The sequence below is a fragment of the Rhodamnia argentea genome, chromosome 9 (genome assembly GCF_020921035.1).
Source record: "Rhodamnia argentea isolate NSW1041297 chromosome 9, ASM2092103v1, whole genome shotgun sequence".
Taxonomy (NCBI): Eukaryota; Viridiplantae; Streptophyta; class Magnoliopsida; order Myrtales; family Myrtaceae; genus Rhodamnia; species Rhodamnia argentea.
The window spans coordinates 24,395,244-24,408,273 of NC_063158.1; the positions used below are offsets into that span (position 1 = coordinate 24,395,244).

Genomic DNA, 13,030 nt, shown 5'->3' on the forward strand with positions numbered 1-13,030 from the left:
GGTTGAAGCAGATGATCCGATGACGTAATTGTTGCGATCATTTTCCATGCTAATATTGTGGCAATGTGAATGGGTGGTAGACTTAGGTACTATCAAGCATATATGTAAATACATAATGCTTTATCCTCTTACGCTTTAGTGGGGGAAGCAAGATAAAATATTTATCTTGGTGATTCGAAAATTGCTTAGCTTTTTGGGAAAGGGAAAATGTTTCTCAAACTCAGATTTGTAAATAAGGCTGAGTAATTAAGAAATTTATTAGCATATGTTCATTTGTGAATGAAACTGACACCTTATGTGTCTGCATTGTGATTGTCAAGGCAATAACTATTGCAAAGTGGCATGCCCGGTTAAGATATGATGTGGTAAAATAGCTACTTAAAGATGGAATTATGTTAATCGATTATGTAAAGTCAGAAGTGAATTTGGCCAATCCTCTAACTATACATCGAGGGGAATGGGACAAGCCAGTTGAAGAAAATCAACAGTGATGGTAACCCAACCTATGTGATTGGCGATCCTATGAATTAGGTTCATATGGGTAATAACAAGTCATGAGTTGATATAGTGAGGCATTATTAAAAATTTTGTCCTTCACAAGGTGAGAATAGTGCAAAGCTGCAAGGAAAAAGAGGTTGAGCTAAGCTCTTAATTCCATAGCTATTATTAGTGGTGTATCAAGCTGCAGGATATACTTGATGGAATCACCTATAAAATTGTGGAGTGGGGCCGCTCCTATGAGATTTTTTGGTGAAAATCTCTAGAACACTTATGAATAAACCAAGCACATGTATGGCCTATTAGCGCAAAACTGCGTTGAGCAGCAAATCTTGTGGGATTGTAATGTGATTGGTGAAAATCATAATTCACAAAAAGGAATTGTTGGTTCATAGAAGTTTGAAACTTCACCAATGATTTCGTGAATTATGTTTTATTCTTTCTATGGCTTGTTCATAGCCTAATCAGCACCAGTTCCGATACATTACGCTCCAATAACCCAACATTATTCTTTTTTGATTTTTCAAAAATTTTTGAAATATGTGGGGGATTGTTGAATATTTCAATAGTATTGAAATATTATTTTACAATGTTTTTGATAAAATTATGACGGCAATCATTATTTTCAACGATAGTATACAATTTTTCTGACGGTTAGTTTACTAAAGGTCTTGTAACGGTTTCTAATGGTTACTTTTCTAATAATTTACTGATGATTTTGGAACGGTTTTCTTAGTGGCTCTATTGTTTGAATACAAGAGTTGCATACCATAATTCAGAAGCAATCTCTCCGCATTACAAGGTTTCTTTCTTTCTTTTTCTTTGTTGGGTTATACATATAATGTTGTTCCTGTTCCTTCTAATATTCAGCGTGGAATATAAAAGAAGGTTTGTTGTATTTTGGGAGGATAGCCGCTAGAAGCCTTACGCACCAAGTTTCGTACTCCGAGGGACTGAATTATCCTTAAGGTCGGTGCTTGCACGCCTCGGACAATTGATCATACTTTTATTGTCTTTTCCAACACATTTCCTACGATTGTTAATTTTATATTATCTAACATTTTCCCAACAAGGTGAAGCCTTACCTAGATCTAGGTTGGTTTCGATTGATAAAGTGTTCTTGCCGTTTGATATTCATATGTTGCTTTTGTTAACTCAGACCAGAAAAGCTTCCTCCATAACCAAGTGCTTGTTTGGTAGGAGCCATGAAGCACTTTAAAAAAAGGAATAGCAACGTCCACGAGCACTTCCGGAAGAATTAGCCCCTAGCGAAGCCTCGTTGGCCTCCGGCGGGAGCCGATTTGGGCGAACCCTAACCTAGCAAGGTCGCCGGCATCACCCAAGTCCGGGTTTCTTCAACCCAGGTTTGGGCTTCTTCAACCCAGGTCTAGGCGACGCTTCGCTCGTGCCTAGCAAATCTCACCGGCCCACTTGGGGCTGGCGACCCCCGTCGGTCCATCCGACGATGGGCAGCAACGAGGCCCCGCCCATTTTTTTTTTTCCATTTTTTTCTTGTTTTCAAATAATTTTTTTAGCTTTTTTTAGTTTTTAATTGAAATAAAATTTCGGACAATAGAATAAGAAAAAATGCCAAGTAAAATAAGAAATTAATTTAGAAACTCCAAGTCAGCATTTTCCATTAGACAAATTGATGGTGTTAACTGAAGGACTCGATTGAACCAATTTGATAAGTTTGTAGAACTTAATTGTACTTTTGTGACAATTTTTAGAATTTCTAGTGAACATATCCTAAAGGTATTCTAACTTTGATATCTATTGCCAATACTGAATCTATCATCATTTACTTCAGATGATGTTATTTCAATCAAAAGGAAGAAAGACTCGTCATGCCATGCGAAATCTCATTAATTTGTCATCTGGTAGTTATTTTCATGCTTATACCTCATTCTCCTAGTTTGCATTCACTGGGGTCAATTCCTTCAAGGATAGACTTCAAATTTCAAAACACGAGATATTAATGTTAAATCATTGTATTTATTTCATGGAAAACTCCAAATGGATTCCATGAAAACGTAATTTCAAGATAAATGGCCAGCATTTGGTTATTCTCGCTCATAAAACGTTAAGTGAGAATGGTTCTTCATTCCAAAAAAAGTAATCAAAAAGTGATACCGCAATTAGCATCGAAATCCAACAGAAAAGGAAAGGAAAAAAGAAATGCCGTCATAGAATTTAAGAAAAGAATATACTAAATTGGCATTTCCTCAATGTGAGTCCCCTAGATTTGAGTGATAGTACTAAGATTAAAGGGTGTTAATCCATCAACACGAGTGCTTCAAAAAATTTAGAATTACACACATTGAAACACGTATGCATTCGATTTTAGTTCTTCTCTACGAAAAGGGCAGTACTGGATTTCTGTTAAAATATTAATAAAATTGATTGCCGTGCTGACAATACCTTCCGTGAAGACAAAAAGGAAATCTAACAGACGAGATTTATTGTGGGCTGCATGAACTCAAGAATGGAGAAGTCTATGAGAAAACCTCATTAAATGACAGCATGCGATAGGAATGAAGATAAGATGAACTACTGCATTCAATGAAAGAGAGCTATTGAAGAGGAATGAAGAAAAAGAAGTCCACGATTGTCTTTCAAATGCAATCATGGCATTTGTTTTATTTGAATTTTTATTTGCGTGTTTTCATTGTTGTATGACTTTCATGTCTCTCTTCATTGAATGTTGTTAGACTTTTGTATTAAGTTGTTTACGACTCGGCCACTAAAAAAGGCTATGAAGTTCAGAGTTGTAAACACACCGTAGCAAAAGAATTTGCATTTCAATAAGTTGTCTCTCCGTTCTTTGTTTGCGCGTTTATTCCAAACTTCTCGATGTTCCATTCAATAGCTTCATTGTGTTCATATTCATTTTGCAAGATCACGTTCATTTGTATAAGACAATCGGTTCATGCAGTAAAAATCTGAATGCAAAAATAGCAAATTGCACATACAGTAAAAATCTGAATGCAAACCGAAATAAAACGATAAGCTTAACCAGTAAATTATTCTGACTTGCCATATAGAAGTAGCGATACATTGAAGCAAACCCTGAGGATCTCCCACAACAAACGATAACCACTAACATCCTGGGTTCTTATGTGGGTCGCCTCCACCAGCTCCACCTGCTAAAATTAATTAATTAAAAAAATAGAAAAATTGGAAAGAAGTCAACGATCCTGCTACATCTCTTGTAGAATTCAAACAAACAATTACCTGCTGTAAACCTCATGTTGATGACCATGGATTGAAAGCCAAATAGGAAGTATCAGTTCAGAAATGTATGTACGTGTGTGCATACATATAAATATATCAGCTCAAAAATCTTTGGTCACGAAAATTGGGTAATGCTAGCAATACCGGGCACCGAATATAGCGTCCATATTTTTTAATTTGGAAAATAAATATTAGGATAAATTACAAAAGAAAAATCCCATGGGGTAATGTTAATGTGCTAAGGCCCCGATGCAATTTTGGTTTGTGCAGATTATTTTGACGGATTTGATTTTTGAACTCCTATTTAGTGCCAGTTTTATGACCGTCTCTTGTAAGAACATCTCCACTTTTCAACACCCTTTTTCGTGCATGTCTTAACCCACTACTTCCTAGTAGTTCCTCTTGAAGCATGATCAAGGTAAGGACGGCAAAAGATTTAACAATACATCGCTGCTTGTGGTTTGCCATGCACATCTATAGTAACCCAAGACACTATTCTCCGAGGTGGTAAACATATCTAAGATTGGGGGAAATTTTTTTTTGGTCTTTGACGTTGGTAAAACAACACGCAATATGGTAAATGCTTCATCAAAAAGAGCCAATCATCTCACATTGATTTGTTGAATAATATCTTGTGTACCGATAAAAACGACAGTCATCAATAAATGAGAGAGATGCCCAATCTAAGGTGCTTAGTTAAATCTTCGATTTCGGAGAGGATTAAGATGCAAAGAGCAAGCACCTTGACCGGCGTTGATTTTGCACGATGTGACTTGCAGGATTATCGCAAGCAAGAGAATGCTACAAAATCTTGCGACGGAATAACATGAAAGGAACAACGAAGGAGAAGAGGGAGAGGAAGCAGAAGAAGAAGCCGTCCGTGTCATCTTTGCTGTCGCCCTTTCACTCCCTTGTCTGCTTTGCTTTTATAGAGATTTCTGTCCAGTCAAAAGTCTTTGCTCGCTAAATTCCATGGCGCTCTTGCTTTCTTCCCTCTCTATTTTCCAGTCATGACAGTTGAACATCTCTCGTCCTCTCATTCGCTTCCGTCCTTTTGCTTTTGCAGAGGTTTTGTTCAGTCAAAGTCTTCGGTCGTGAAATTTTCCCAGTGCTGTTGCTTTCTTTGCTCTAATTTCCTGTCATATCAGTTGAAAAGAGAGAGGACAACAAGATACGATGTAAATGGTCGTCGGCTGAGTGGAAGAGGCAAGTTGGGGTTCATGATAATTTAGGTTCATTTACCATAATATCTTCCGTTTAGGAAATTGATAATGTCCAGAATTTCGTGCGCCAATTCAGGAATCAAGCTTTTTTTTTTTTTTTATACGAAGAGTCTTGTTAACGAGTGCATTCGAAATATTGGATTAAGCATATTTTATATGGAATAACTTCTATTTAGAAGACTTTTACATAACACCGTAATGCATTTCGAAATTGCAATTTTTTTTTCTAATTATTAGTTGTTTAACAAGTGTCGTAGAAATTCTGTGATGAAGTTCAAATGTTAGACTTTATAGCCTTTTGCAGATTGGACTTGAGAGCGTTACTTTTTTATAGCCACAATCTGATTTCAAATACTAATAGCTAATGTAAAAATAAAAAGATGAATAGCAATAATACTTAAAAGTGAAGGGAAATTTGTGAAGTGCGTGTTTTAGAAAAGCAAGTAGATTCACGATTTGATCCTTCTTAAAAGAGATCTGTCCTAAAACCTATCACAAAAATGCAATTAGGTCCCGAAACTAGCAAAAAGTGCAATCAAGTCCTAAAACTTGACAAATTGATAAAATGAAGTCTTTTCGTTAACACCGTCAATTTTTTTAACGGAAAACGTTGACGTGGCACATTTCTCTCTATTACGTGACAAAAAGTGTATATCTTCCACGTCAGCACCGGTTGTGTCATGCAGAATAGTCGGCGCCTACATGATTGATTTTCGATCAAAATTGGCCGCAAGATATAAATTGGCCAAATTGAAAATTTTAGGATTGAATTGGTCATCGTAAGATAAATTTATAACACTTTAGACAACTTTCCCAAGAGAAAACACAATGTAAGCCGACAATTTTGCCCAACGAACGGAAATTGAGCACGCGAAGAATTTTGGGTCGGACTGAGTCAAAAAAATCAAAGTGCACGGCGCTGACTGAGCAAAGAAATAACAAGGCATTTACTGAGACAACCATAATGTTGAGGGCAAGTTGGAATTGACCCGAAAGTAGATATCATGATGGTGGATCTGAGTGGGGAATATGAGTTACTATTACTAATATAGTCATGTTAGAACTAATTTACAATGTCAGTGTATTAAGTTATTAAGATGCTTATTGATAGAGAAAAATGATGAATAACAGATAGGTTAAACAAGATTAATATTGAATAGTTGATACAGAGATAAATAGCTTTTAAACTCCGTAATATGTGGGAGGTATAGTACCGAGAACAAATAGAAATGCTTAGTATGGAGACTTGTTCGCGTGAAAATAATAGGTTTGACCTCCATATCATTTTGCCGGTTTACTTAATGCAAAGAAGTTACGACTCAAATAAAATCGTTACTTGAAAACTAGGTGAACAAATTTAATTATCATCGATGTCATTATATGTTCTCATTTTCGATCTTCATAATATAGCACTGAAAATATATTGGCCTTGACATAAATTACATCACAGATGCCTCGCTTAAAAGGATTATGATTCAATTTAGGGCAAGAGAGTTCAAATTCACACGTTTTATGTTAGCTTGACTTCGTCTATGACAATCTCTGGATAATTTCCGCTGACGGAACCTTCTGTTGGTCAACCCAAAATACTTTTCTTATCTTGACTTTATTTTGCTGATTGACTTAGACATTTCAATGACAGATGCAAACCCAACTGATATTTTTTTATCATATAATCCAATCCCTGTGTTGGTCTCCACGACAATAACCAAGCTATAACTTCCATTATTTCATGAAACTGTGGAGAGATAATTGATTCTCTCGGATCCATGGTTTTGTACCGAGTATTTTTGCTCACAACTTGTATTCGACTGTTAGGGACGAGTTGTAATGCGAAGAAGAATCCCTTGTGTATATATGGTTTTCTCTTGTGGTGACGTTCATAACATACGCTACATTTTCGATTGAAAGGCGACTCGAAAGGTTGTGGCCGCTCGAAGTATGAGCTAGCTTGCAAAGATAATCACACCGTTCTGTATTTGTATCCCGGCCGATATTATGTGAAGTTGATCAATTACAATTTCGATTCCGCAATGGGCCTTTACGGTAACATCAAGGTGGCCGATGATGGACTGCAAGAGGGCAATTGCTCATTCCTCCCTCATTACCCATCAGCACGCTCCCACTTAAGAGGCTCCTCCCCTCCACAGTATCCTCCTTACGAGTCTTCGGCGGCCGTCGTGAAGTGCTCACAACCCGTTACTTCTGCTGCATATGTCGATACAAAACCATGTATCGATGGAGCATACTCTACCGACCCTCCACCTAATTTTTCCCAAATGAAGGAGTACTCGTGTGCTGTACAACATGGGTCCGGTCTAACGGTAGGGGATATCAAGGATACTTGCACCATAACCATGACGGTGTGGGCATCGGACTTCCGGAGTTGGGAAGGGAATCAAAATAATGTGAGCACACCAGACAAGGGCCGCCACAATATGATGGCCGAGGGATTCAATCTCTCCTATGGGGAAGATACGTTTCCATTCTCGGCATACTTTTCGTTTTGCTTCTTGGGTTTCAAATATGGGGGGAAGGGGTGCGACTACTACAACGGTTGTGAGTATCTTTCCATTAAACTTTTCTTTCTTATATGTCTCGGTAACTATCGCAAAAGGTCTTCTTAAAAGATATTGCGAATATTTAAATATAGACAATGTTCACGTGAATTATTGATCATATTTCTACGATGAAACTCATATTATATTATTAGTTCGGATGATGTTTATTTACATATAACTCATGGCCGATACACTCAAGTCAGAATTTGTCGATAGATGTGTGAAAATAGGTCATCGACCCATTGTTTGACTTGTACTTTTAGGAACCGGAAGACCCGTCGTTTCAAAGAGATGAGAACGGGTTATTCACATTTTATTTGATGATCGGAGGCCCCACTCTCTCAGAGCCCAGTTATCATACATGCATCCAAAATAAAGAGCCTTTAATACTAGAAGAAAAGCACCTATGCCGGTGGATTATTTAAACATTAATGGGTCATGTGAACATGTGTTAAAAGTTTGAAGTTTAATCAGATTGGGTCTTAATGAATTTCCGAAGAGGGCAATGTTTCGGCCCACTTTTGTCCCTGACCAAGAAGGCAAATGGCTCGGGCTTCAAAGTATGTGCGTCAGGCTGAGGAGGAAGCAGTCACTTCCTGCCTCGTGGAGCCAGAGTAGGCCTTGATGTAACGTCCCAGTGTAGTTCAAGACTAAGAAGGCCCATCAAGGAATTATATCACAAAAAACATATATTTGTGAATAGTGAGTTATAACTATTTATCATACTTGGTTACTGTGAAAAAAATAAATAAATTAGGAATTTCATTTTACAATCTATTTTTCAGTTAAAAAAATAAATCCTAATTCATTGGCACAGCTTTTGTTTAAAAGTAAAAATTTTGATGATCTTCTATATAAAGTTCAAATTTGGCAATTAGGCCAACTTTTAAAAGACGAAATGCAATTTCGTGCATTTAATCTTTTAATTGGTTATCTCGCAATTGTTTTTCCATTTCTCTTTTGGCCTCAAACAAATGTGGATTTTTTCATACTTTCAATAGCATAATGATTTGTTAACATTGAAATGCTTTTCTATCAAAGTGGTATATATTGAGAAGAGATGTCCCTAAATAACCTATTAGATCTATATGCATATGAATTCATTATTTGTTCATTTCCTTTTTCTTATATTATTGCTTCGCCTTGTTTATTGGTACCTATTTTCGTAGTTAATCCGATTTATATTCCTTCCTTTGTTGGTTTCAATTATTATTCATTGATTTGTCGTTCATTATTCGAAAATTTTTAATGAATTTTCCTGTTTTTCTGCAGATAGACTTGTAGTGGGTATCACTACATATGTCGCATTAAAAACAATTGCAAATATCCTCTTTATTTTTGGTATGGATAATTCTTTTCCGCTTGAAGTTTTCACATCAATAGAAAGACCTAAGAAAAGATTATGCTAATCTTTGGACAATTTTCTCCGCAGCTCACCTCATCGCCGCAAAATTCATAGTTGGAGCTCCATTTGTTGATGTTTCTAATCTGTAAGTGGAGGAGAAGGCACCGAGCAATGGATGCCAGCGTCGAAGAATTTCTTCAAGCTCATAACAACTTTCTATCTATAAGGTACTCTTACTCGGACATCAGGATAATCACAAAAAAAATCAAACACAAATTAGAGAAAGGGGGATATGGTTCTGTGTATAGAGGACCACTTAGAAGTGGCAACGAAATTGCGGCTAAGATTTTGAACAAACCAAAATCAAATGGCCAAGACTTTATAAGCGAAGTGCCCACCATTGGAAGGATCCACCACGTCAATGTCGTGCAACTTGTTGGCAATTGTTTTGATGATTCCAAACAAGGTCTTGTCCATGATTTCATGCCAAATGGATATTTGTATAAGCACATTTTCTCTAGAGATGATGGTAGATTTCTTGATCATAAGAAAATATACGAGATCTCTCTTGGTGTGGCCGAGGGAATAGAATATTTATATCGGGGATGTGAGATGTAAATTCTACATTTTGACATCAAGCCTCACAATATTCTTTTGGATCAAAATTTCACTCCGAAAGTTTATGACTTCGGGCTTGCAAGACTTTATCCCGCAAACCACAACATAGTATCGTTGATAACTGCAAGAGGAACCTTGGGATATATGGCTCCTGAGCTATTCTACGGGGACATTGGTGGCGTCTCTCATAAAGCTGATGTTTTTAGTTTTAGGATGTTGCTTATGGAAATGGCCGGTAGGCGGAGGAATGTAAATGCAAATATGAAGCATTCAAGCCAAACTTATTTCCCTCTATGGGTTTATGATCAACTCAGCAAAGCAAATGAAGTTGAAATGGAGAAGTAGAAGAGGAAAAAGAGATAACTAGAAAAATCGTCATAGTTGCTTTTTGGTGCATACGGTCAATGCCTGATGATTGGCGATTAATGAGCTGAGTCCTAGACATGCTTGAAGGAGATTTTGATAAATTGCGACGGCCTCCGAAACCGCTTTTGTATCCGTCCGAGAAGCCAGTTGACGATGTTGACTTTGGAATAAGACTTGAATCATTCTCAATCCCGTCAAGTGCTCCAATAACTTTTGAAGAGTACCAATTTCGAAATAACAATGAAATTACGGAATTATGCAGCGTTTAATTTTATTTTCTTCATGTGTGAATGAAACGCAAAATGGACATAGTTGCATCAGAAGCATAATTGACATGTAATTGGTGAACCTAGATGATTTCAGCGTTTGTTAATTCCTCTGTTTTGTAGAAGAATTGCCTCATGGCTATCCATTTACACTTCTTATTTCGTGAGTGCTCTGGATATGAAGCTCTCTCCTTCCCGCCAAAACCTCTCACCCTCGGCCCTCGGGCCGCCACCTACCCGATCACCCACCCCGACGGCGGCCACCTCCGCAGAGCAATCTCCCACCTTGACCTCATGTCCCCATGATGTGTCCCATTCCGACGTCCTCCGCTTCTCTATCCTCCTCACAATAAGTGGAATTTGAAGCGGTTGATACTTTCTTCTTTTTTTTTTTTTTTGGTAAAGGTAAGATATATATTGAGTAAAGCGCAGATTACAAAACAAAACCTCCGCCGCACACCACCGGAGTGTCGCTAAAAGCGTAAGGGCAGCTCGGGTAGAAAAATCTAACTATACAAGAGCCACAGAGAGGCCAACAACCAAGACCAAACTGTGGGGACTATACAAGAACCTGTACAAGAGTGACGCAAGTAGTCGTATAAGATAAAGACCAAGCACCATGGTCCAAAATGATAATAGGAAGGACAAAACTTCCCAAAAATCAATCAAAAATCGCGGAGGAGATGCCCCAAGAAATCTGTATTCTTCGATTTACGGGGATGTCGTCAACACGCCTGAAGGTGGTAGCCTTATCCTTGACCACCTTTTGAAGACATTCCTTGATGGCGGTCAAATTAAGTTGCTTGTTGCGGAATAGGATGTGATTCCGTTCCGTCCGCATCACGTGGCAAAGAGCGCCAAATGAGAATCTTGCAATGCATTGATAAAAGAGGTGGCCCCGAAAGTGCTTCATCACCCACCTAAGGTTGTCTTGCCAAGAAGCATTATGCCAAGCAAAGTTGCACTTAGCCGACCAAAATAGAGCAAGGGCATTTGTAATACTACAACCAAAAAATAAATGGTCAATAGAGTCAGGGCGATAATTACAAAAACCACATAGACCTTCCGCAATACGATGATAGGCAAGGAGGATGACCTGGGTGGGTAGTCCGTTAAGGGTAATAAGCCATAGAATGAAGGAATACCGCGGGGCAAGATGACGATCCCATATGAACGAGTGCCATTGAACGACCTGTCCCTTGCGCCGAAAAAGATCCCAAGCCGAAGCCGAGGAGAAGACACCGGAGGAATGTCCGAGCCGGATTAGGGTATCCTGTTGGCTCTCGGGGGTGATGGACGGCATAGGGTCGGACCAAGCTCCCATGACGGTGTTCACCCTCGAGGGGAAGTGAGTTGTAGTTAGGAAATCCCGAACCGTGGCCTTTCGGGATATACCGGACCGATATATATCCAGGTCGGAGAACAATTTGTATAAAGGACCCTTCGTATGCCATGAATCAAACCAGAACGATATATTACCACTGCCAACCCGCCAGCGGAAGAGATGCTCACTATCCTTTCTAAGATCGAGGATCTTTTTCCAAGACCAAGAGCAAAGAGTCGGTCTCGTAGCAACCCAAAAGCTCTTATACTTGAGGAAGTTCGAGTGTATCCACTTACACCAAATGGATTCTTTATCCGTGAAAAGGATCCATATATGTTTAAGCATTGCCGCTTTGTTACAATCCGAGAGCCTCCGGATGCCAAGGCCTCCCTCCTCTTTAGGTAAACACGCCTTATCCCATGACACCTTCACCCCTCCGGTGCCTAGGTCCGGGCCTTTCCGGAGGAATTGCCTTAGAATTTGCTCAATACGAAGCAAAACAGACTTTGGAAGAATAAAGACACTAGCCCAAAAAACCTGGGTCGCATGAAGTATAGTCTTTACTAGCAAGAGACGTCCCGCAAAGGAGAGGAATCGCTGCGTCCACGAACGAGCTCTAGCTGTGATAATATTAACCAGAGAAATGCAATCTCCTTTGCTAAGTCGGCTGGATATGAGTGGAACTCCCAAATAACGGATGGGCAAAACTCCTTCCCGAAAACCCATCGGAGAAAGTAGGTGGTGCCGAAGTTGGGGTGAGCCACCCGAGCAGAAGAGTTCACTTTTACTCATGTTCGGTCTAAGTCCGGACCAATTGGAAAACCTATCCAGTCCTGCTTTAATAAGAGCAACCGAGTTACTATTAGCTTCGGTGAAGATAAGTACATCATCTGCGAAGAAGAGGTGGGAAAGCCGAGTGGCTTTACATCTCCAATAGAACTTGAAGTCGGGCTGTCGAGTTTGGAGGTTGATAATTCCAGTGAAGATCTCCATTACAAGTGTGAACAAGTAAGCCGACATTGGGTCCCCTTGGCGCAGTCCTCTACCACTAGCGAAAAATCCATGAAGCTCTCCGTTGATGGAGATGGAAAACTTAGGAGTCGTGACACAAGTCATAATAAGGTTGATAAAGCCAACCGGGAACCCAAAAGCGTGCAAGACTAGTCGGAGGAATTCCCAATCGACGGTGTCATAGGCTTTCCTGAAATCCACCTTAATAGCACATTTTGGCAAGTAAGGGTCGTGATGGAAGCCACTAAACAGCTCCTGTGCCAAAAGGATGTTGTCACCGATACGACGGCCTTTGACGAAAGCATTTTGCATCGGACTAAGCGGTTGATACTTTCGTTCATATGCTTGAAGATGATTATTTTTTTCTGCCTGGTAATTATTGTTTCTAAGCGGTAATCCGAGCTCGTTCGGCTCCGGAGAATGCATCGATTGTTGATACGGTTTTCGGGTTTATTATCAAAAGCTTCGTTCACATGTTGACAAAGGGTAGTACGGGTTCGGTTTCAGCTCGTAAGGTATTTGAGAAAATGCCGGACAGGAATGCGGTATGAGACACGTTCTTGGACGGTACAACTTACTATAAT

At 39.1% G+C, this 13,030-nt stretch overlaps 1 protein-coding gene and 1 long non-coding RNA gene across 2 annotated transcripts; one reads left to right on the forward strand and one right to left on the reverse strand.

Moving 5' to 3' along the window:
• The first annotated feature begins 8,597 nt into the window (after positions 1-8,597).
• On the forward strand, positions 8,598-10,285 carry LOC125316568. Its single transcript, XR_007199694.1, has 2 exons — positions 8,598-8,857; positions 8,949-10,285. It is a non-coding gene; the product is annotated as an uncharacterized LOC125316568 (long non-coding RNA).
• A 487-nt stretch (positions 10,286-10,772) lies between these two features.
• On the reverse strand, positions 10,773-12,758 carry LOC125316483. The gene has a single exon (XM_048284826.1). The coding sequence runs from the start codon at positions 12,756-12,758 to the stop codon at positions 10,773-10,775; it is 1,986 nt and encodes a 661-aa protein (XP_048140783.1).
• Positions 12,759-13,030: the final 272 nt, after the last annotated feature.